The sequence below is a fragment of the Carcharhinus amblyrhynchos genome, chromosome 15 (assembly GCF_965287045.1).
Source record: "Carcharhinus amblyrhynchos chromosome 15, sCarAmb.v2.hapA, whole genome shotgun sequence".
NCBI classification, from domain to species: Eukaryota; Metazoa; Chordata; class Chondrichthyes; order Carcharhiniformes; family Carcharhinidae; genus Carcharhinus; species Carcharhinus amblyrhynchos.
In genome coordinates, this window is record NC_137338.1 from 26,051,179 (window position 1) to 26,077,338 (window position 26,160).

The 26,160-nt window shown below is 40.1% G+C and overlaps 1 protein-coding gene across 1 annotated transcript in view; it reads right to left on the minus strand.

The window, feature by feature from the left end:
- The window catches only part of donson (DNA replication fork stabilization factor DONSON), a 29,611-nt gene that overhangs the window by 2,814 nt on the left and 637 nt on the right, over positions 1-26,160 (minus strand). The window contains exons 2-10 of the mRNA XM_080203244.1: positions 25,748-25,769; positions 21,784-21,867; positions 18,991-19,191; positions 17,990-18,168; positions 10,996-11,174; positions 10,485-10,611; positions 8,419-8,523; positions 6,192-6,390; positions 3,088-3,300 (exon numbers count right to left, since the gene is read on the minus strand). Coding sequence (XP_080059370.1) covers positions 3,088-3,300; positions 6,192-6,390; positions 8,419-8,523; positions 10,485-10,611; positions 10,996-11,174; positions 17,990-18,168; positions 18,991-19,191; positions 21,784-21,867; positions 25,748-25,769 — 1,309 coding nt within the window. The remainder of the gene's footprint in view (positions 1-3,087; positions 3,301-6,191; positions 6,391-8,418; positions 8,524-10,484; positions 10,612-10,995; positions 11,175-17,989; positions 18,169-18,990; positions 19,192-21,783; positions 21,868-25,747; positions 25,770-26,160) is intronic.

A 26,160-nucleotide genomic window follows, 5' to 3' on the forward strand; every position in this document is an offset into this window, starting at 1 on the left:
TGAAAGGGGGAGGGAAAAATATAATTCCAATCACCAGGGAAAGGATAATGAGAAAAATATTAGAACTAAAAGCTGACAGGTCATCTGATCATGGTGGACATCATCCTAGGGTCTTAAAAGAAGTGTTGCTGAAATAGTAGATATGGTTTTAATTTCCAAAATTCCCTGGATTCTGGGCAGGTTCAATCAGATTGGAAAATAGCAAATAAACTCCTCTATTCATGTAACTTGTCTGTTTAAGAATGGAGGAAGACAAGACAAAAGACCGGAAGTTACAGGTCAGTTAGCCTAACATCTGTCATAGGGAAAATGCTAGAATCTATCATTGAGGAGGCTATAGCAAGGTACTTTGAAAATCTTAATGCAATTAGGCACAGTCAACATAGTTTTGTGAAATGGAAATCAGGCATGACTAGTTTAGAGTTTTTTGAGGAAGTAACAAGGAACATTGATAAGGATGCAGTGTACTTGGGTTCCCAAAGAATATTTGACAAGGTGCCACATCACAGGTTACTACATACTGTAGGAGTAAAATATTAGCATGAACAGCAGGAAACAAAACGTAGTGATAAATGGGTACTTTAAATTAATAAGATGTAACCAACGGAGTGTCACAGAGATCAGAGCTGGCACTTCAACTATTTACAATCTGTATAAATGACTTGGATGCAAGGACCAAATGTACGGCTGCAAAATTCGTTAGTGATACAAAGATAGGTAGGAGAGCAAGTTTTGAAGAGATTAGGGGTGAGATTTTCTGGTTACGCTCGCCCCAACACTGAATATCTCGCCCAAGGTCAACAGATCTTTGTATGGTCCTGTCCTGCCTGCTACAATTCCCTTGGTGGGTGGAAGTAGAAAATTTTGCCTAAGGACTCGGCAAAGAGATAGATAAGTTAAATCAGTGGGCAGAAGTTTAACAGATGTAGTATAACGTGGGGAAATGTCCACTTTGGCAGAATAGAAAAACAGCACATTATTTAAATGGAGAAAGATTGCAGAGCTCAGCTATACACAGGTGAGTGCCCTAGTACATGAATCAAGAAAAGTTAGTACGTAGGTCCAGCAAGTGATTAGGAAGGTAAATGGCATGTTGTTGTTTATTGCAAAGTGCTATAGCTGGAAGGATATCATTGCATTTATAGTTTTGTAGAGAAGGTTTACTTGACTGATTCCTGAGCTGAAGGAGTTGTCCTATGAGGAAAGGTTGGACTGGTTGGGTCTGCATCCATTAGAGTCTAGAAGAATGAAAGGTGATTTTATTGAAACAGATAAGATCTTAAGAGGACTTGACAGGATGGATGCCAAAAGAATGTTTCCCCTTATGGGAGAGACGAGAACAAGGGGACAAAGTTTAAAAAGCAAAGGGTATCCCATTTAAGACGGAGATGTGGAAAATTTTTTTTCCCTCTCAGAGGGTCATTAATACTTGGAATTCTCTTCCCAGAGACCAGGGGAGGCTAGGTCATTGAATATGTACCAGGCTCAGTTAAATAGATTTTTTGTACTTGCAGATTATGGCAGGCAGACAGGAAGGTGAAGTCGGGACCATAACCAGATTGCCCACAATCTTATCAAATAGCTTGAGGGGCTTAATGGCCTACTCCTGCTCCTACTCCTAATTCCTACATTCATATTTACCATTGATCCACCCACATACCTGAATTTTTGTTTATCATAACTCAATCCAACCATGTATTTTTCTGTTTCTTTTCAACATCAGAACAAAGGACAGAACTTGCATTTATATAGTACCTTTCATAATCAAGAAGCCCTAGAGTGCTTTAGAGCCAATTAAATACTTTGGAAATATAATCACTGTTATAACGTACAAAACGCAGCAGCCAATTTAAGATCTCACAAATAGCAATAAGATATCGACCAGATAAGCTCTTTTAATGATATCATTTGAGGAGTAAATATCAACCAGGTTAGTGGAAGAATTTTCTTGCATTTTCTCAAAAGTGCTGAGACCCCTTACATGAAGCCGAGAAAGCAAATGTCAGTATAACATCTTATCTGAAATGCAACACTACCACTTAATAGGCCATTTGCCCCTCAAATCTGCTCTATCATTTGATAGGATCACGGCCATCTGGTTGGGGTTTCAATTCCATTTTTCTGTGTGCCCTCCATTACCCTCATTCCCTTGTCTATAAAAATCTACCTAACTTGGCATTAATATATTCAATGATCCAGCTTCCATTGCTTTCTGGGGAAGAGAATGTCACATTCAATGACCTGGCCTCCCCGATCTGTGGAAAGAGAATTCCGAGAGAAAAGAAAATCTCCACATCTCAGTCTTAAATGGAATATCCCTAATGTTTAAGCTGTGTCCCTTAGTTTTAGTGTACCCCATACCTCTCAGCATCCATCCTGTTGAGTCACCTCAGGAGCTCACATATTTCAGTAAGATGACCTCCCATTCTTCTAAACTTCAAAAAGGTATAGGCCCATACAATTCAACCTTTCCTCATAAGCTAACACTTTCATTCCAGGAATCAGTTGAGTGAACTCTTGTGAATTGCTTCTAAAGCAATTATATCATTTCTTAAATAAGGAGACCAAAACTATACTTGGTACTCCAAATACGGTCGCGCTAAGGCCCTAGTGTATTAAATTAAGTATTGGAATGGAGTTTTGGCTTAGATTTTGTTCTTAAATCTACAACATTCTAACATCACATTCAAGAACAGCTTCTTCTCTGCTGTCATCAGGCTTTTGAATGGTCCTATGATAAACTAGATTGATCTTTCTCTTCACCCTACCTGTAATTGCAAAGCATATTCTACCACCTGTTCTTTTCCCCTATGTATTTTATGAATGGTATGTTTTGCCTGTAAAGCGTGCAAAAAACAATGCTTTTCACTGTATCCCAGTATATGTGACAATAATAAATCAAATCATATGCTTAGGTATTATGTCACAACAAATAGGTCAGCTGAATACTACTCAAATATCAATTGTTATAATAATATACTTTTCCTTTGAGATACCGTCTGCTTCAGAAACCATTCAGAAAAGGGAAAAATACTTAATTTTTCAAAAGCTAAGGCTCTTTGAAGATGAAAAACTACTGTCCCCTACCTTGTTTTCATGCTCCTCCATTTTGAGAGCTACATTAAACACAGAAGTTGGTTCATGTGTAAGAAGGCTGGCCGTGAACTTTCCTTTCTGTGCCGACTTCAGCATCAGTGTCAGAGAGTGCAGGGAGTGAGGCATTATGGGACCGCTGATCTCAAGGCTATGGGACTCCATCATCCCAGAGTGATTCTGGGTCCTAACATTAATGCTTCGGGCCTGAATAAATAATACAAAATTAAATGTACAAAATTACTACCATATTCCCATCTCCCCAGCTAGGAATGAGTAATGAAAGCGAGACAGCAGATTTCATCAAGGGAAAACAGAGGGCAAGAAATAGGGTGCTGTTGCTCCCCAAATAGCTCAAAATGGCAAACTGATTGCAAAAATCACATGGAATACCATATTAGTGCAGGCACTCAGTGATGAACTTTCATCATTTGTGTCCAGAGCAGACAGATCTCAAGATCAATCAATATCTGCCTCCAGTTATTGCATTTTGGAGCTGAACACTTCAGCCAATGTCCTCAAACTCACAAAGGCAAAGGGGAGGAATCTATACCAATCCTCCAACCTGCCCCAACAAGCACTACATAAAAGTAATCAATTACTTCTGTGTTATTTGCTGGTTTATTTCTACAAATATGCTACAATTCTACAAGTGTTTCAAGCTCCAAAAGTCAACAGGGAGTGGTGAGGCAGGATTTTTACTAGCTTCAAGGCTTCTGCACAAAAATTGTGAGAAGACATAGATGTGCTAATCGGCATTTCCCTTGGAGTACAGCATGATTTAAGAACCAAGGGTATGCAAAGAGGAGAAAGAAGGGCTGAACAAGGCCTCTCAACAGGAGGTCATAGCCACTGGGGATGGTAATGGAGAAATTCTATCTGAACTTCAGTAAAGAACAGAGAGAAACATTGGCTTCAATGAGGTTGTTTTCATTGAAACTGAGCGGGCAAGGTTTGCAGAAGGGCATTCCCTGTTGCCTCGGGTGTGATCTTACGAGCCTTGGGCAACCGTGCCGGTAAAATCAGGACCATACTTTCTGCTGCAGTCACAACTGGAGCCTCAGACCAAGGCACGTACAAAATTGCCAATGACTAAGAAGGTGACTATGGTGATGAATTTTATGCATTTGGCTCCTTCCGGGCGGAAGTTATTTCCAGACATTTGTTTTCACACACTTGCATTTTGCTATCCATTGTTTTGTAAGGGTGTTCCTTGAAGCTCTCTCTTCAAAGAAAACTTCATTTCATTCTCCCTTGTCAGAGACTGCAGATGGAATGAGCATACACAGCTTTGGGAGGATTGCAGGTTTCTCCATGATGCAGGATGCCATTTACTACACACAAATCATTTTGGAGGTATTAGATATCATTGAGAGTTAATTGAGCATTGCAACACCCTGTCCTATTCAAAGGCAATCCAATTTTTAAAAAATGTATTCTTCATGAGATATGGGTACCACAGGCCAGGCCAACATTTGTTGCCTATCTCTACTTAACCACCCTTGATTTGAGTGATTTGCTCAGCCCAATCGGGGCAGTAAAGAAACAGCTAATTATGGCCGTCTGGAGTCACATGTAGGTCAGACCTGGGATGGCAGATTTCCTTCCCCAAAGGATACTGGTGAATCAGTTGGGCCTTTACAACAATTAACAACAGTTTCATGGCCACTATTACAGTGACTAGCTTTTAATTGCAGATTTATTAATTGAATTTAAATTTCACTAGCGGTCTTGGTGGGATCTAAGCCCATGTCATCAGATCATCAGCTTGGGCCTTTGAATTACTTGTTCAGTGACTCTACCATTATGCCACTGTCTCCCCCATTTAGCCTCAGTCTGCTCTCATCCTAGCTTCCAGGTTGCTTCTCCTTAGAAAAATGTTTTTATCTATTAAAATAAACAAGTTCTCATGAAGACCAAATCATATTTTTCCAGCAGTCAAGTGATGAATTCATAGGTATGCTCATTAATCTGCCCCAGTCTGACACTTATTTTAGGATCTAGCTATATCACCTAAAGACCAGTTTAAACCACCCTCTGGAACTAGTTCTCTAACATGCAGATCTTCAGTTTCTGCTCAACATTATCCACACATCATCAATTGAGACAAAAAGCCTACATCAATCATAGGAACAATACTTACTCCAAGAATGCCAATGGAATGACAAGAGAGCTGGGTTTTCAACACCAAACACAGAATCAATAAACTTTAAGGTGACATGCCAATGCTTCAATGGAAAAAAAGTTGTTTGAACTTTTACATTCAAAGCTATTCTACCCAAAGGATATTTATGTTGGATCACTGAACCACAACTCACAATTGAGTCACAATTATTTTATCTGGATTTCCTGACAACGGCTGACAAAGTAGTAACAGCACAAAGCATTAAAAACATATGATTTGTGTCAATTATAAAATAATAATAATTAGGCATTTTAATAGACTTCCATCAGCAAGTCAGGCTCTTTAATTGGATTTTGACAATCAAAGAATAATTAAGGGATTAAATATGAAATCTAGGTAACTCTTTTATGAAAGTTTAAGAGGTGTCAGTAAAACAATTACACTATTGAAGGGAATTTAGCTACAAGCTCATGAGTAGAGCGACAAGCAAAAAAAACCCAGTAAATAGGTGACTTTACTCGAACTATGAAGATTGCAGGTGATCTTGTAATAGGACCTATTTTCATAAATTATTTGGACATGGATATGAGGGGACAGTATTGAAGGTGCCCAAAAAAACATTTAGGGTGGGATTTCTACCTGCCCTCCCCCACAATGTGTATTAGGTGACAGAAACACCTGCCATTAGCTGGCAGTGGGATCTTCTGGTCCTGCTGCTGTCAATGATTTTCCTGTTGTTCATATCCTCCACCACTGAGGAACCCACAACAGGGCAGGGATGTCTCACCACAGTGGGATTGGATCCCACCCTTAATTTTGAGTAAGTTTGGCAGCACAATAAAGAGGAAGTGAAAAAATACACACCTTAAAAAAAGAACTGACATAATCAAATAAAGCAATAAGTTTTACTCCATGATATTCTCTGACATCATCCTAATTGAAAACACAACATTACCATACACTCAAATCTTACCTTTAATGTCTGCATAGTAGCTCCTTTGAATGCAACTGGAGCCAAGAGAGTAGGTGGAAGCCCTGCCTGGGGTCCAGATCCAGCTACAATACTCTTATTGTTTATCAGGAAGTTTAACAAAGTGAGTGTGTGAAGGCCTTTTACTAGTACAGCTGATTCAGGCTTATGGTCCATTCTCACCACATTATGTTCCTTACGACTGGGTTTTAGCATGAAGGAAAAATCCATTAAAACTCTATTATGCAATCTTTAAGCAAAATTCTGCAATTAATTTCAGTGGAAATTTGTAGTAACTTAAATTTCACTAAAATAAATTCCTTGCACAAACTATAGTATAAATGCTTTTGAAAGAGATTGCTCAAAATACAACCTGCTTCTTCTCAAATTAAATATGAAGACAATAAAAATAGAAAATTGGAAATACTCTGCAGGTCTGACAGCAACTGTAGATAGAAGAAAATGAATATTCCAAGTTGATAACTTTGATCATAAGCATGAAAGTTACGGATGTAACAGATTTCAGAAAGGGGAAGGATGGAAAAAAAAATTGGTGGAATGCAGGAAAGATTAATTGATAAAACAGTTGAAAGTGCACCGAAGTAATAATGGGACAAGTTAAAAGACATGTCTTGTAGAAATATGAATGGCAGATTCACGAACATCTAAAATGTCCCTTCATCCAAGTCATTTATGCAAATTGTAAAAGGTTGAGTCCCCAGCATTGACCCCTGCGGCACACCACTCATCACATTCTGCCAGCCAGAAAAACACCTATTTATGCCAACCGTTTCCTGTTAGCTAGCCAATCTTCAAGCATGCCAATATATTACCACCTACACCTTGAGCTTTTATTTTCCGCTATAATGTTACACCTTATCAAATGTCTTCTGGAAATTTAAGTACAGTACAGGAAGTCACAGCGCAAGAACTCCAATAACTTGATTAAATATGACTTCACTTTGATAATTGGGGCACAAAAGAACATGTAGTATGTTTACCAAATTTGCTGATGACACAAAAGATAGGTAGGAAAGTAAACTGTGAAGACGACACAAGGCAGCTACAAAGGAGCATAGATAGGTTAAGTGGGCAAAAATCTAGCAAATGACACACGTGAGCTAATGGCAGAAAGAATTATTAGAAAGCCTATTTTTTGAAATGAGAAAGATTCCAGAGCCCTGAGATTCAGAGGGACTTGGGTGCCCTAATACAAAATCCTAGTTCTGGTGTCCTAATCACAAACGGCTAATATGCAGGTATAGCAAGTAATTAGGAAAGCCAATAGAATATTATTGTTTATTGCGAGGGGAACTGATCATAAAAGTAGGGAAGCTATGCTTCAGTTGTAGAGGGCATTGGTGAGGTCACATCTGAAGAATTATACACAATATTGGTCTCGTTATGCAAGGAAAGACATAAATACATTAGCAATTCAGAGAAAGTATACCAGGCTAATAGCAGGAGCGGGCAGGTTGGCTTTATGAGGAAAAGTTGGAGAAGTTATCTTTTTATCCACTAGTAAAAGAGTAAGAGGTGACTTGATCAAAACTTTAAGATCCTGAGGAGTACTGGCATTGGGGTATTGGTAGCGATGTTTCTCTTGTTAGAGAATCCAGAACCAGAGTTCACTGCTTAAAAATAAGTGGTTGCCCATTTAAAACAGAGCAGAGAATTATTTTTCTCCAAGGGCAGTGAGCCTCTGGAACTCTCTTTCTCAAAAGGCAGCAGAAGCAGGATGTTTTAAAAGTAGAGCTAGATAGATTCTTGAGTAATAAGGGGGTGAAGACTGAAAGGTTATCAGATGTAAGCAGGAATGTGGGGTTGTGGCTATAATCAGATTAACCATGATCTTACTGAACATGGAGCAGGCTCAGGGGGCTAAGTGGTCCATTTCTGCTCCTAATTTGTATGATAGAAGGGATAATTGACAGTATCAAGTGATTCACCAATAACCTGCTCACGAATACTTAGGGTAGGTTCCATTAAGCTTACTGGCTTCAGACCTCATTTTATTTGTCTATATTTGGGACAAGGCTAGCGAAAAGTTTCAAGAGTATGTCCCTTTTTCCAGCAATACTCAAGCTCTATACCATCAAATACATTCTGTTTGAAAATACATTTAAAAAACAAAATTAAAATTTTAATTCTGCGCCAATCTCTCCTTTTTAGAAGCATCAGGTCTGTTTCATCTCTTCATCTGCTACAAAGTCTGGGTTTAAAAGGATACAGTTTAATGGACACAGAATCAGGCTTCTTAATTTTGTCCTGTACTCCCATCTTCTTGAGCCAGGAAAAACCTTCGTCGTCATCATCACTACTACCAGCTTGTTCTCTATATTAAAAGTGAAAAAATAGTCTATTCAAGTTAATCTTTCATGGCTGCAGACATATTCATGGCAAGACATTTAAAATAACATTGAATGATAGTTATTTAAGGCCTCATAACTGCTTCAAATGATTTAATCATCAAAATTATAAACAATCTTTCCTGCATGATAGAATTAACAACCTCTAGCGTTGATTTTTCAGTTTTGCATACACAAATATCAACACGTTAATGAAACACATTTATTTGCAACAGATGAATACAATTGTGTCTGCATTTCCTATTTAAAGTTTGGAGAAAGGTCATAACTTGTTTCTCCCACCATCTTTCTCCAAATGTTTGTTTGCTCAGCTCTAGTCATTTTAATAAGTTTAATTAAACAGAATATTTATGACCAAACAATCTAATAATATGCTGTTTGTGATTATTCAAATTGTTTTGATTGGTCAGTTTAAAGGGTGGTTGGTTTTGGATCTCCTCTTTATTCCAGGTAACTTCTATCAAGTGGATCAAAAATTGTTACACTCTGCACACTTAATAGTACAATAAAATATTGTAGTATGGTGTGTGTCTGCTGGTTGATTTACTTACTGGATGGTGCTTGGGTTTAGTTTGATGCCATTTGACTGAGATGCAAACATTGAAAATAAAGTCTTACTTTAGCATGAGATGCATGACAAATTTGCTGAATTGTTGTTTCAGGAAGTAACTTGAAAGAAAGAGGTCAGCTTCCACAGATAAGTCAGGCAAAGCACTGACTCTCCCTCCAATAACCAAGGTGCAAACTCTTTCCCTACGGACAACATTACCTAGCAGCTCACCGATGGCCTGTTCCTCATGCATACGCCTGAACAGCAATTGCCCACAGGCTATTCTACCATCAGTACATGACAGCCCAGCAGATTGTGACTCTATCCAATGCCCAAACACAGGCATTTTCTGAAGTAAATTGCAGCTGGACATCACTGGCCTCCGCAGAAAATACATTACTGTCCTTGATAAAATTTTCTATTTACTGTTGAAATATATTTCAAAAGAATGTTTATATTTAAATTGGGTGCAGATATGGCTTTATGCAGAAAATCTGACAAAGGGAAAAAGCAAGTGAATTTTAAGATGTGCCTGCGGAGGTGTCTAGGGTGCGTTTAGCTTTGCTGGCAGTTTTGGCTGGGACAGAGATGCATGGTGGAAGCGAAGTCTTTTTTTTAAAAAGGGAAGATGAGGTGAACAAATAATGTGTAAAAACGTTGTTTCAGGGAAACAATTCCTGATAACTGCAGTTTTTCTTTATCTCATTTTGACATGTGGGGCTGTTGCTCTACTTGGCTATGGTGGAGGTCATAGATTTGATGGAGCAAAGGGAAAAAACAGTAAGGGGAGTGTAAAAAGAATCAAGTTATTCTACCTGGAGGGAGGAGAGATGGGGAAATTACATGGCTTGGGAAGGACTGGGGTGTAGCAATGAAAGAAAAGCAGGGAAGCTGAAAGAATAGTTCCCAATTCGACTTTCATGTGACTTGTTCATAGTCATATAGACCAGTCAAAATTTGTATTTATATTCCTATGCCTGCTTTCCACTGGGAGGTTATGATTCAGTTAAAGTCTTTGATGAATAACAGAAATCTGTATTTAAAATATTTGCAATGAAAGATAATTCACCACAAATGTATTACAGGAGCTATGTAGAATGCCTAATTCGTAAAAAAACACAGTAATTTGGACTAAGAAATTGTGATTTTAAACTGAAACGTTTTTGAATATCTATCTGTGGCAACCAAATTAAAACATATTTGACACCATAAATTCTTGCCGTTATTCATTCATGGGACATGGGTTTCACTGACTGAACCAGCATTTATTGCCTACCCCTTTATCGCATTCAAATTTCACCACCTGCCGCGGCAGAATTTGAACCTGGGTCTCTGGATTATAGTATTTTTACATATCAACGTAACAATTAGACTCACTTATGAACGTCTGAGCTTTCTTCCTGTGTTTCAAGACCTAGACAGTCTCTTTCCAAATCCGCAACTATATTTATTTTTTTCTTTCCATTTTTACCATCTTCCAGCAAAGGCAAGGAAAATGTGATACCTATGTAAAGATAACAATATCATCAGCAAGTAAGCACCATCGTATAATCATCATCAACAGGGTATGCCATTGTTGTTTTTACTGAATGATCGTTCTCTATCATAGCAGGACTGAAATTTCAGCAAGTTTCAATGGATCACAAATCCATTTGAGAGAAGGGGTAGAAAAATAAAAAAAAATTCATAATGGAACTTTTTATGAACATTACCAAAATAACCTCAGAAATTAACATTTTTGATATTTTTACATAATGTACCTTACAAAAGTAGCTCAGAACTCTAACAATAGAATTAGACAGATCATGGTACAACCAGAGGTCAACAATAGGCAGTTTTAAAACATGTTCTCCCATAACAACAGTTTCACACACACATTGGGTCATACCTTCATTTTTCATAGCTTCTCTAAGGCCCCTTGTTGTAGGAGAAACAACAGCTGTCAGCACATCACTTCCTGCTACTCCAGGTGCCCGGAACAGCACAGTGAATTGATATGTGCAGAAGTAGAAATAGGGACAAAGCTTGGCTCGTAGCAAATTATATAATGAACTAAAGCTGAGTGACCTGAAGAAATGGAACAAAAAGACAGCCACTTACAAATAATCAAATTCATTTTCCTGTCCTCATTAATACTCTCTTTGCCTTTTTGAAAATGCTGACCAATGCTAAATTGGATTACTACACTACTTTTTTTAATGGGACCATTCAAGTGCAGGCTTAGATATTCAGCTTGCAAGCATGCAGGTTTATAGTTATGATTGGGCCAACAGCAAGAACAAATAAATCTGCAATTATTTAGGCATCTTCACAGATCCTCTAGGAATGTCAAAGCACTTTTTAATAACTGTGTTGCATTTTATTGCTGCAGTGCAGTGAAACGCAGCGGCAAGATTGTACGAAAATCTTACATGCTGCAAATTAACAAAAGAACAAATTTAATGTTTCTTTGATGTTGTTGATAGCAGAATGTTGACCAGGACAGGAGAATGAGCCTGACTCTAAGTCATGGAATGTTTTATGCCCACCTTGTGCAGGCTGACAAGACCTTACTGTAAAGTTTCACTTTAAAAAAAAAACCAAAAATGCTGCATCTCTTCATTACTGCAAGTAACCCCAATAATGGACTCCGAATTTTAAAACTGAGAAGACCATTTGATCAACTGTTCCTTTTTGCTGTAAGATGACTGAGCACCTAGAATTCAAAGCCCAGACTTTTGCAAAAGTCCTCTCTAATAAGCCTCAACTCAATTTGTGCAGTACATGAATCTATTCCAATAAATTTTCCATCATTTTGGTTTTAATCATTTTAGGTTTCCAGAAAACTATTGTAGCACGAGGTATCATGATGAGGAAATCTTGAATCACAATGGTATTTACTCATGGGTCATTAAAACTAGATACTAACTCAGAACAGATACTATTCCCACTGACTCCCTTGCTAACACCGAAGGTTTCCCCCGCACTACCGGGACCTATGCCCTAATATCTGATAGGTGATGGTTCACGCATTTCTTTCTGATAGGCCCCTGAACAACTGCCTCTTAAAAAGGGGCCGCACTGCCACATTCCTCCCATAATACAATCCTTACAATCATACAAACAAAACTCATACAAATATAGTCAAAATAAGAATCTTCAAAAAAGGAGTCATTTAACTAAAGTCAATCACTCTGGGGACTTCCTGACTCTGGTGGAACGTCACAACTTGGCAGCTGGTTTTTTCCAAGCTGCGGGGGTGTCAGAGTCTATAATAGTAGTAGGTGACTGACAAGAGTTCGATGTTGTACTATGGCTTTGTCTTCTTTCTCTGCTGATAACCAAGGCTCTTCTTGGGGAACATGGATTCTGCTATCGCTGCTAACACGTTGGAGTCTATGACTTAGTCCTGATGGCTAGCAGTGGGAGTTGCAGCTTCCCACATTCTGATGTGATCACTGTGCTTCCACACTTCATGGCCTGTAGGTCAATGATACAAGATACTGGGCCAGTTCTTCGAATTATCTTCCCAGGTATCCAATTTGTCCCAGACACCCTTAAGTTCTGAACACAAACCAAGTCATTCAGGTCAAATCGTCTGTCTCCCCTTGCTAAATCATGACACTTGTTCTCTGCGGCTTGCTCAACCTCCACCCTCCCCAACAACTTTGGGAAAATTAGGTCAAGGTGTGCTCTCAGGCACTGACCAATCAACAATTCAGCTGTGTAACCCCTGTAGCAGAATAGACTAACTGGAGTGGCATGATCTGTTCGATTGTTTTTGCATAGGTGCCGTAAAAGTTTTCACTGCCTTTTTTGCCAAACCGTTGGAAGTGGGTGGCATGGGGCCTTGTATATGTGCTGGAGGCTGTTCATTCTGACAAAGTGGTAAAAGTCTTCAGTGGTAAAAGCAGTGCCATTGTCAGAAACAATTACCTCTAGTATGCCATGTATTGCAAAAATTTGTCATAGCTTGTCTACAGTGGCTGACGAAATTGTAAAACACAAGATTTGCACATCAAACCACTGGGTGGGCATCCAATAGGATCAAAAACTTCATTCGCCTGAAAGGGCCAACAAAATCAACTTGGAGCCTCATCCAAGGATGCTAGGCCACTCCCAGGGGTGTATGCTTGCTGTGGGCAGAAGGATCCGCTACATTTGATAAGATCCTTTACCTCCTTGTCAATTCCTGGCCAACATCTTCATCTTGGTCTGCACAGGACATGCGCTGTGCAACTCCTGAAGCAGTGACCGTCGCTCAGTGGTGGTGCTATTATTTCACCCCTGCGCTACAAGTAGGGTGGACTCACTTGGATTTGTCAAAATGCAGCCAGTCAAAACCATCTTTTAACTTTCAGAAGGACTGGCTCCCTCTGGATCCATGACTTGATGTAGGCTGATGAAATGGGCGGAGTGCCTAGAAAATTCAAACAAGGTCGATCTCCTGTGGAACAAGAGGCGAAGATATCATCTGTGGAAGTGGGAGCCAACTTAGAGCATCTGCATCAGACATGTCTCTCCCTGGTCTGTGTTGAAAAGTGTAGCTGTAAGCAGCCAACATTAAAGTCCATCTTTGTATTCTGGCTGATGTGATCAGTAGAACTGGTTTATCTTTGTGGAATAGCCATAGCAACAGCTTGTGATCTGAGATGATGGTGGCTGTAATCATACTGTTGGAACTTCTCTACAGTGAACATAATTGCCAGAATCTATCTACTTCCTTTCAGCATCAGACAAAATCCTGGAAGCAAAAGCAAAAGTCTGCTACATGCCATCTTCCATCTCATGGGAATGTACCATAAAGTGATGCATTACACATCACTATTATCTGCTTGCCTGGATCGAAATGGACAAATAAGAAAGATAGATGTTTGTCTGGCCTGTTTTACTTGGTAAAAAGTCTGACAACACCTTTACGCCAGTCCAACGCCGGCATACCCACATCATGACTGTTTTACTTGGCCAAAGGCTTTTTTTGGAGTGAGTATCTTCCCATTGCCAACATTGATTTTCTTTTAAGATGTCAATACGAGGGTGTCAAAATAGGAACAATTTGGATAACAAATGCCCATAATAGTTGACCATCCCTAAGAAGGCCTTCAAATCTGTTATTCTTCAGTACAGATACCTCTTTTATTGCCTTGTCTTCTAGTGGGTGTAAGCCTTTTGCATAGACTCCGAATCCTAAATATGCGACCTCACTGGTCTGAAAAGTGCATTTTTCACTTTTTAAGCTTCTTTGATTTTTTTTGTGGACTTTCTTCACATTGGCTGTATGCTGCTCAGGTGATGCCCCTGTTATTAAGACATTGTTCAGATACACAACAACTCTTTGGATCCCTTGCAGAAAGTTACAATAAGAACATAAGAAATAGGAGCAGGAGTAGGCCATCTCGCCCTTCAAGCCTGCCCCGCCATTCAATAAGATCATGGCTGATCTGAAGTGGACCAGTTCCACTTTCCTGCTTTCTCCCCATAACCCTTAATTCCCTTGTCTATCAAAAACCTATCTACCCGTGACTTAAATATATTTAGCGAGGTAGCCTCCACCACTTCAACGGGCAGAGAATTCCAGAGATTCATCACCCTTTGAGTGAAGAAGTTCCTCCTCTGATCTAAACTGCCACCGCCCCCCCCCCCCCCCCCCCCACTCCCCGCCCAACCACACACGCTTATCTTGAGGCTGTGCCCTCTAGTCCTGCTATCCTTCCTAAGCAGAGAGAATCTCTCTACCTCTACCCTATCCATCCCCTTCATTATCTTATACGTCTCTATAAGATCCCAGCCTCATCCTTCTAAACTCCAACGAGTACAGACCCAGTCTATTTAGTCTCTCTAGTCTCTCTTCATAGTCCAACTCCCTCATCTCCGGTATCAGCCTAGTAAACCTCCTCTGCACTCCCTCCAAGGCCAATATATCCTTCTGCAAGTGCGGTGCCCAAAACTGCACACAGTACTCCAGCTGTGCCTCACCAGTACCCTGTACAGTTGCAGCAAGACCTCCCTACTTTTATATTCTATCCCCCTCGCTATAAAGGCCAACATTCCATTCGCCTTCTTGATCACCTGCTGCACCTGCAGACTGGGTTTTTGCAACTTGTGCACAAGGACCCCCAGGTCCGTCTGCACCGTAGCATGCTGCAGCTTTTCGCCTTTTAAATAATAATCCCTCCTATTATTTCTGCCAAAGTGGATAACCTCACGCTTGCTAACATTATACTCCATCTGCCAGGTCCTCGCCCACTCGCTCAGCCTATCCAGATCCCTCTGCAGACTTTCCACACCCTCCACGCAATTTGCTTTTCCACTCATTTTTGTGTCATCAGCAAATTTTGTCACCCTACACTCAGCCCCCTCCTCCAGATCATCTATATAAATGGTAAATAGTTGAGGTCCCAGCACCGATCCCTGCGGCACTCCACTAGTCACCAACCGCCAACCAGAATAGCACCCATTGATACCAATTCTCTGCTTCCTATTAGATAGCCAATCCTCCATCCACGCTAACACCTTACCCCCAACTCCATGCACCCTAACCTTCTGTAGCAACCTTTTATGAAGCACCTTATCAAACGCCTTTTGGAAATCTAAAAACACCACATCCACCGGTTCCCCTCTGTCTACCGCACTAGTCACATCCTCATAGAAATCCAATAAATTCATCAAACACGACTTCCCCTTAACGAATCCGTGATGCGTCTGCTCGATCAAACCATTCTTTTCTAGGTGCCTCGCTACTTCTTCTTTGATGACGGATTCACAATGGTGCACTAAAAGATAGTGTATGCAGACGAAAAGCCAAAGGATAATCTCATATCAGAAAATGCCCTTGTGTGTAATGATGGTGACAAATTTCCTTGAGCCTTCTTGCAACTCAAACTATTGGTACACGTAACTTAAGTCCAATTTTGTGTACTTGAGGCCCCCTGCCAGTTTAGCATAAAGGTCTTCTATCCTAGAGATAGGAAACTTCTCTGGGCAGCTCTGTTCACAGTCAACTTGCAATCACCCCAGATCCTCAGTGTGTGGTCTGGTTTCAGCATTGGGACGATTGGCAATGCCCACTCAGAATTGTACTGGTATGGGTGATTTCAATGGGAGGGGTTGGGGAAGGGCTGCGTGTGTGGTGGTGATGTGTGTGTGTGTGGTGGGGGGGGGGGGGGGGGGGGGGGGGGGTGTGTGTGGAAGGAGACCTGGTGTGTGTGTCGGCAATCATGTTCATTTTTCCCTGGAAACCAGACTTTGCACCTGGCTTGTACGTGGTTCTTCCGATTACACCTGAAGCAAATGAATTCTTATATTTGCATCTGTCTTGGGGATGGGTCAGCCTCATAATGAAAACACTCATTAAACCTTTGTGGCTGACGACTTCCATTCCTTCTCTCAGCCCTGCTAGGCTCTCGCACCTAGTATCCGAGTGGCCCATTTCTTGCCAAATGTTATTCATCTTGCCCTGCATACCTTGTAGTTCAAAAGCACTTTGTTCAGCCTTTCAGTCACAAGCCAATTCAATCACTTTATCTAGGGATATTTTATTTTCTGCCAGCAGCTTCTTTTGACTGTTCAAACAGCTAATACCACATACAAGATGATCATGTAACTTATCAGTTAAAAATGGGCCAAACTCAGTGTTCAGACAACTCTATGTCTATATTAGATATAGCTCTCGGGACTAAAGCGATCAGGGGATATAGGGTGATTGGAAGGTCAGGATATTAAATTCAATGATCAGCCATGATCAAAATGAATGGCGGAGCAGACTCGAAGGACTGAATGGCCTACTCCTGCTTCTAATTTCTATGTTTCAGCCATTTGACGAAGCCTGGCACCAAAAGCAGTGGAATTTATGTTGCTGCATAATAATGGAGGATCAGGGATAGTGGTTGTCCCTCATTACTGAAACTAGTTGGTCAAAGGATTTTGTATCTGGTGCCTCCAAAGATGTAAGGCTTCTTACGAGGTTATATGTTTCAGAGCTGCAAACTGAGTGCAAGATAGCTTCCTACATTTCTTTGGATTTTTTTTTGTTGGTTGCAAAACAAAAGAAAAATTTTTTCACTGTACTGGCCCAATTTTCAACCTGGGTCAATTTTCCCCAACAGTGGCATAGCTATTCAACTATATTTGGCACAACAATCTTTTATCCTCATTTCAGGATCTCATCCTTTCCCCACCAGATATCTTATCTTTATTTCTTAGTGACTGTAGACCGATTTATTCTCAATGCCAGTACATATCATGTGAGGTACCATGATGAAGAAAACTTAAATCATAATGGTTATTTATTGAAGGATAATTAAAACTATAATTCAAACAAGCTCATTAGATAAAGGTCTAGTGCTACCAACTCCCAGGCTCACACTGAAGGTTCCCCTCTCCCAGGACCCATGTCCTAACAGCTTATAGGTGACAGTTGTGCACTTCTTGTTATTGAGACGTATAAGATGATGAATGGGATGGATAGGATAGAGGTGGAGAGACTCTTCCCGCTCAGAAAGGATAGTAGGACTAGGGGGCACAGCCTCAAGATAAAGGGGGGGTGGTTTAGAACGGAGTTGAGGAGGAACTTCTTCACTCAAAGGGTGGTGAATCTCTGGAATTCTCTGCCCGTTGAAGTGGTGGAGGCTACCTCGCTAAATATTTTTAAGACGCGGGTTGATAGGTTTTTGATAAGAGAGGGGATGAAGGGTTATGGGGAGAGGGCAGGAATGTGGAACTGAGCCACGACAGATCAGCCATGATCTTATTGAATGGCGGGGCAGGCTCGAAGGGCTAGATGGCCTACTCCTGCTCCTATTTCTTATGTTCTTCCTGACTTGGTAACACGATCCTCCTGGGGCCTGTAACCCACGAACAACCGCCCCTTAAAAAAGGGCTATACTACCACAAAAACCACATACCATTCACTCATTAACACTTGTTGGAGTTCTTCATCTTGTGACCATGGACTGCTCTTTCCAGCCATTTTCCTTTCTGCTCCTATTCGAGGGAAAAGCGATAGCCATGGCAGTGAGGGATGAAGCCAGTATACAAGACTCTGCTGAAACGCACAGCGTAAATCTGTGCACGATCTAGGGTCCTAAAAGCAAAAAGGAGAGAGTCAAACTGTGCTCACGAACGAATTATGACTCATTCAGTGTTGGATAAATTCTAGACAATCTGGCTTCATAAAAAAGTGTGCAAGATGATTTATTGAAGGATAATTAAAACAATAATACAAAACTCAGTACAGATACATGTCTAGTCCCACCAATTCCTAGGCTCACACTATTACTAGCACTAGCATCTTGTCTCTTGTATTTTATTGAGACTTTTATCACAAAAATCTGGCCTCCTGTTGACAAATTGGATGCTGTCTATCCAGTGTACAGTGGAAATGAAAACCAATATCATGCCCTTGAAACTGAGTTTGAATCAAGTTTTAATAGCTAGTCTAAATTAAGACTTTAAAGATTACTTATTAGTATCACAAGTAGGCTTACTTTAACACTGCAATGAAGTTAGTGTGAAAATACCCAAGTTGCCACACTGGTGCCTGTTCAAGTACAGAGGGAGAACTTAGCATGGCTAATGCACCTAACCAACACTTCTTTTGGACTGTGGGAGGAAACCGGAGTAGCCAGAGAAAACTCACGCTGACCAGGGAGAACGTGCAGACTCTGCATAGTGACCCAAGCTAGGAATTGAACCTGCGTCCCTGGCGCTGTAAGACAGTGGCACTAACCACCGTTGACTGAAGTATATTCAATAATTCAAAATGTACTCTGAACATATCTTTATATCTTAAGAACAAGAAGGGCAATGAGTGCTGATGTAACTAGTGATACCCACATCGCATAAATGAATTTTTTAAAAACCGCAGAATTTGCTACAATTTTATTACAAACAATTTATTTGGTACCTCTATATGTTGCGGAAAATCAACTACTGAGGAACGACAATGCTGCATTAATCCTTTGGCTTCCTCTGATGCCTTGAGATGACCTGTCCAATTAAAAGGGTGAGGGGATTTGAAAAGTACCCATGTCTTGACACTCCAATCTGCAGGAAATTCTTTGGGCAACAATGTGCATTCAGGTGATGCTTCAGGATGTTGTAAGTTCTGGAAAAACAAAATAGAAAAGAAGGTCTGTGACAATCAAATCCAGTATCAAAAGTTACTGTAAGAAATTACAATATTCTTTTATAATATTCTCATCTGGTATACAACATACATTCCATGCTATGCCAAACAGGTGTGGTCAAATCTATTTCAGAGTTATGTCGATTGGTTCTGCTAAAAGGAAAACCCATGGGATTATAGTACTGAATTTTATTCCGGAAACTATTATCCCTGAGAGATTATTTTGCAATGGTTACCAACACCAAATCACACTGACTTTGTTAACAATTGAATCCTAGGGGAGCTGCGCAGTTGGCTTGATGAAGAAAACATAGAGGTATACAGATCAGAGAATCTCAAGTGCATTTTGCTGAGTTAAGTGATCTCAGCCAAGGGGCCATAGTTCTACTTGGTGAAAGGTAAAGGGTTAAAAATGCCAAAGTCAATACTAGAGCCATTGCTATTATTTGCTCTATATAAATCATTTGGATCTTGGACTAGAGTAGAGCTCAAAACTTGCCAGTGATACCAAACTTGGAATAGCAAACAATGAAGATCATATAAAACATGCAGTGTGACAGATAGGGCAGGCAATTGTAATTTAATACTGAAAAGTGGGAGGTGATTCAGAAAGGATAAGGAGTGTGACAATCTATATTTAATGGCAGTTCTGAAGAGTATGTAGGAATAGAACTGGGGCATGCATGTGCAGTAATTATTGAATGTAGTAGAACATATTGGAAGCGTTGAATTCCTATGATATGGAAAGAAACCAATTATTTAAAAACTATATTCTTATTACTACTTATTTTTATAACTGATTCTTTTCTGCTGAACAAAAAACAAAAAATTACCTAGATGGCTGCTACAAATCAGTTGATCACAGGGTTGCCCCCAGGGGCTATCCCTAGGAGTTTAAAGTAAAAAAAAGTTATTTTCTCAGTTGTCACATCTTGATATATCAAGAGGGTTACCAAGAGTCATATGACATCTGGGATTGTTCAGGTCACTTTCAAAGGGACGAATTTGCATTTGATAAGCCAATACTGGAGTCAATGGGTTTGCAGAGAAATGCTGGATAAATATTACCGTTGACATAAGTGTGAAGAAGGAAAGGCACATGATCCAAACCTCCAATTTTTGGTCAGTTTAATATTAAATCTCTGGTTTTCACAGTCAGACTGCTGTTTTATTCACTGGGCAAAACAACAGCTGAGTAAGCAAAATCAACTCCTCAAAGCCTGCTTGAATTTTGAATGTCTGATCTATGTGTGTCATGTGGTCTACCAAAGAAAAGTCCCTCCTGCACCATCAATAGTAATGGTTTGCCCATAAACGTAATGAAAGTGGAAACAATGATTCCAAAAAGTAGATTAGGCAAAGAAAATAAACCTGAGACTACAGAGAATGAGTAGCATGGTCTGTATTGCTGTGCAGAAAGAGGTTACATGGACTTAATGTACTGAATACCCTCCTTCTGTGCCATAAGGGGAGATGGTGACATACTGTAATGTCACTAGACTAGTAACCCAGAGGCCCAGGCTAATTCAACTCCTACCAGATAAATTTGAATTCAATAATTTTGGAATATAAAACTATTGCAACATGACAGCTATGAATTGCTGCAAAAAAACCCCATCTGGTTCACCAATATCCGAAAGGGAAAGAAATCTGCCATTCTTAACTGATCTGACTTACTTGTGACTCCAGACCCACTGTAATGTGATTGAACTCTTAAATAACCGAGCAAGTCACTTGGTTTGAAGGCAATGAAGGATGGGCAACAAATGCTGGCCTTGTCAGCAATGCCTACATCCACTGAAGTTAAAGACTAGGAGCAGGAGTAGGCAATTCAGTCCCTTGGGTCTGCTTCGAGAAGAAAAAGGGAAGAAAGTGACTGAAAGTGACTCCTGATTGCTATCCAGTGACTCTGCAGAAAAATACACATCTGTGCTGATTGGGACCAGACTCATAAGCTTCCATTATTTTCTGTTTTTATTTCAGATTTCCAGCATTGTAGTATCTTGCTTTTGCACTGGGGCAAAAGGTATATTTAGCCAGGTAGTATTGAATAGGCACAGGAAGTGGGATTACACGCACGATTTTCATGAATACATTTATGGCTTCAACTGGGCATCAGTAATAGAACTGAGCCTATGTATTGGATTATATTTCATTGCCATTTCAGTCTGTCTAGTTCTTAGGGTGGCACAGTATATAATTGCTTCGGCTTTCTACATGGTGCATTTTCCAATTGAGACCTCAGCAGCATTCTTACCCACCGAAAACTCATGAAACCAAAAATATGAGACCAGGAAAGATTCTGGTCACCTGGCCAATTACAAAAAAGTTGCTCTTAGAATAGCGAAGCATTTCTTCTTCAACATTTACACAGTCTTCATTGCACTCTTAAGCATGACACATGTTTATCAACCTAGTGCCTTAAATAAGCCATTAAGTCAAAACAGTTTTCCAATAATGTTGTCCCAATATGGTTATATTAAAAAAAGGAATCCTAAATGGTGGAGCTATTCCATTTAGTAAATAGAGTTAAAAACTATTGCATATTGAAATGGTATACAAAGTCTTAACCTGATTTACTACAGGAGCTGACTGTTCTTGAGAAATTAATTTTTCACCTTCCCACATGAAATCTTCATCTTTTATTGGAGATACCTGTTTATCAGAGAAAATAGATAATATTAATACTTTGTCACAGAAATAAAATCTTAACAAATTCAAAATAACATGCAATTGGTCTACCAAAAGCATTGCTTGGAAATAGTTCCAATATTTGGAACTATTCAGTATTCTTCTACATGAATGGCTCCTGATGAAATGCCAAGTTGTTAGCCAAAAATCAGAATTCTATCTTAACTGTTTTCCAATGTATTTGTGGGGAGATGAAATTGGGGAGTTTTTATTATAATACTTAGAGGATTGTTTCAGATTTTGCATCCCATGTAGGTAGATCACCATTGAGGCTAATCAGTGCCTGGAAAGTTTTGCTACAAATTAGGACAAGATAAAGCAGACAACTGAGATTTAGACTAATTATTGACTAAAGACTTCTCCTTGCCTCTGACATGTGCAAAAGTGGCTACATTTATTTGTTTGTACCAGGTGAAGTGATCCTGTACAAGATTCACTCAGGACTTGGGGTTATCAAATTTCTAGTCCCGATAGCACTTGCTTTGTTTTGAGTGTATCACAGACTCATGTTCTCCATAGAAGATTCACTTCAGTAAGCAAATGTTAGGCAATTTGGCTACCTGACCAGCCTAAATGGGTTCTACTTCAATATGATGTGGATACTTGGCATGCCAATACAGGCAAGCACCTCAGTGTCTGGTAATCTGTCCTGTCATGGGACTTTCAGAAGATTCTAAAGGCACCTCAAGTGAAAATAGTTGAGTTATTTGGCACAATAACAGTACAATCCAAACCTTACATGCACAGGGCAGAGTGGGCAGGATTTGCTTCATGATTTTCAATTCGATGGGCAGACTTTGTTCCCAGACTGATGTTTGAAGTCTGCCACTTGCTTTGGCAATTCATGTATGTGTCTCATCATCAATATAGACAGTTCGAAGTTGTGCTGCTGAGGTAAGGGAACATATCCATCATTGAAGTTTCGTCATGGACAGAACTGTTGGGTTCGAGGAGGGCACAGACATCAGCAAACAAAAAACCAAAGTATGTCCTTAGAGACCTTATTCTTTGTCTGGTCTCAGATAGAACAGCTTCTGATTTTAATGCCAGGATCATCATCATGGAAGACATCAGAGTGCATGACTGGAGAGAAAAATATGAAGTTTGGTGGTAGCATGCAGTCCTGTTAATTCTATTAGTGACTTGGATACTAAAATATTTATAGAATCTAGAGAAACCAAAACAGGTCAAAATATTTTGATCCAAATACACATGAATTTCTCAGGGTAGTTGAATTTCTCCATTACCTATTAAAGGCCAACTATAAACGATTTGGTTAGGTCAATAAATGTGGTGTAGAGGCCCTCATTTTATGCGTTGCGTTGGGTTAAAAATCATGCAATTCTCTCCCAGATGGCATTGTGGGTCAACCCACAGAACACGGATGCAGCGACGCAAGAAGGCAGCTCACCACCACCTTCTCAAGGGCAACTAGGGATCAGAAATAAATGCTGGCCAGCCAGTGACACCAATGTCCCATGAAAGAATTTAAAAAAATGTTGTTCTTGGCATTATTCCTGGAGCTGTCTAACTGCAAACAGCAGGTCAGTAGTTCCTTGAGCTTTTTTGAAATTGCACCAGATCTCAGGAAGTGGCAACGTGGGCAAGATGTCGCACTGAGCAATTCAGAAAGATTTTGCCAGCAATGGAGAGGGGTGTGATTCCTTTATGATTGCTGCTGAAAGATTGGTGAGTTCAATTCACTTGTACAGATGGAAACCAGAGACATCTTTGTATTTTTGCAAGATTATTCCATTTTCCTACATTTGTGGAGAATTCAGTGAGATTCCTTACATCGTTGATAGCCAGTCTTGTAGATCTCAGCCGAGATAGCATCAGCTCCAGGAACTTTGTCACTAGATAGGATTTTGACTGCAATCCTCATTTCTAATAGTGTGGGAGAGTCATCAGCAGAACAAGTGAGGTCAATCTGTAGCAACCTGTTGATTGCTTCTCCACTAATGGATGAAAGTCAATTGAGAAAGTGACAAAAATGCATTGTCCATTTTTCTAGAATTTGGGCTTTTTCCATGAGTAGTGTTGACCTGCTGGCATAGAGGATTGATGATGAATCAGTGGAGATATCAGAGCATTGTGGAACCCCTTCCAATTTTTGTGATCTGACGTTAATCTACTTTCTAATCCAGTTAATTTGTTTTGCATCTCTCTGAGCTTGCATTGGACAGTCCTGCAGATACTTCTGTAGCGCTTGGATAATGATGTGGTCAAGGTAAGCCAGATAGGAGTGATATTTCCCTTTCAATTGTTTCTAAATTGCATCACTGAACCTATCTTCAAAGAGATGGGGCCAAGGACCTCTGGAGCAGTGAAGTACTCTGTATCCCTGAAGGTCACCCAGGCATTCTTGGTGTAGTAACTGCCCTTTTTAAGTAAAGTTTATTTATTAGTCGCAAGTAGGCTTACATTTACACTGCAATGAAGTTACTGTGAAAATCCGTTAGTCACCACACTCCAAAGCCTGTTTGGGTACACTGATGGAGAATTTAGCACGGCCAATTCGTCTAATCTGCACATCTTTGGACTTTGGGAGGAAACTGGAACACCCGGAGGAAACCCACACAGACACGGTGAGAACATGCAAACTCCACAGACAGTGACTGAAGCTGGGAATCAAACCCGGGTCTCTGGCACTGTGAGGCAGCAGTGCTAACCATTGTGCCAATTGTCACTGTATGCAGATGACTGACTTTCCAGTTACTCAAATAGACTCCTTCATGACTGTTTGTTTGAGCCTTGGCTCACTTCTGGACCAGCATGCCCTGGGACATCTAGGGAGCATATCTTGATAAAAGCAAATTACTGCGGATGCTGGAATCTGAAACCAAAAGAGAAAATGCTGGAAAACCTCAGCAGGTCTCACAGCATCTGTAAGGAGAACAAAAGAGCTATAATTGAGTCCAGATGATAAAGGTTCATCTAGACTTGAAATGTTAGATCTTTTCTCTCCTTACAGATGCTGCCAGATCTGTTGAGATTTGCCAGCATTTTCTGTTTTGCAGCAGATCTTGATGTTGGCTTTGAAGTGAGAAGATGGTAGTCAGTCCAGCTGTGAAGTGCTACCCTTACACCCATAGAGTCGTTGATGTTTACAGCATGGAAACAGGCCCTTGAGCCAACTCGTCCATGTTGTTTCTTTTTAAAAGCCCCTAAGCTAATCCCAATTGCCCATATTTGGCCCATATCCCTCTATACCCATTGTACCCATGTAATTATCTAAATGCTTTTTAAAAGATAAATTGTACCCAGCTCTTCTACTGCCTCTGGCAGCTTGTTCCAGACACTCACCATCTTCTGTGCATCACTTGTTTCTTTTCTTAGTTATTACAGTTGATTAGATGCTAATGCATAGAATACCTTGATTTGGGAGACTTTTGGTGATAGTTCACACTCAGCATCTTCAGCAAGAGATCATTATCGTTACAACTGCTGAAGTTGTTTTTCCAATGACTCCTTCTTACATCTGGAGATCTGCTCTAAGTTTTGCACTCAAGTCACCAAGAATCATGAGCTTGTCTTGATTTTGACAACAGGAGAGGGGGTAACACACAGTACAGAGAAACAGTCATAGAGCTGAAACATTAACTTCATTTCTTTCTCCACAGATTCTACCATCATTTTGCCTTTCATCCACTCTATTAAATCGCTGCATTATAACAAATGCAAAGTTCTCATAAGTCATTTCAGTGAGTGAATATTTATAGGCAGGATCCCCTTACTTTATCAGCTGCTGTCCTTTGTAACATCTAACTCAACTCCTAAGGACAAGTGGTCAAATTCCTCTAGTACTGTACTGATAAACAAAAGTTTTAAAATAGATTCAAACACCCCCTCCCCATTCACAGTTTAATATTTAATAGTTTAATACTTAAAAAGAATACACTTCCACATTACATCTAATTATTTCTTTCTACAGTGACTGAACTACTGAATTTCAGATCAGTTGCAGCATTGTTAGCACTACTGCCTCTCAGTGCCAGGGACCTGGATTCGATTCCAGCCTTGGGTGACTGTGCAGAGTCTGTATGTTCTCCACGTGTCTGCGTGGGTTCCCTTCAGCTGTTTGGTTTCTTCCCAGTCTTAATGTGTTGGTTAGGTGCATTGGCTATGCTAAATTCGCCTTTAAGTGTACCCCCGAAAAGGCGCCGGAGGACTAGGGGATTTTCACAGTAAAGCTTCATTGCAATGCGAATGTAAGCCTTAGCTACAACACTAATAAATAAACTTTACAGAAATATG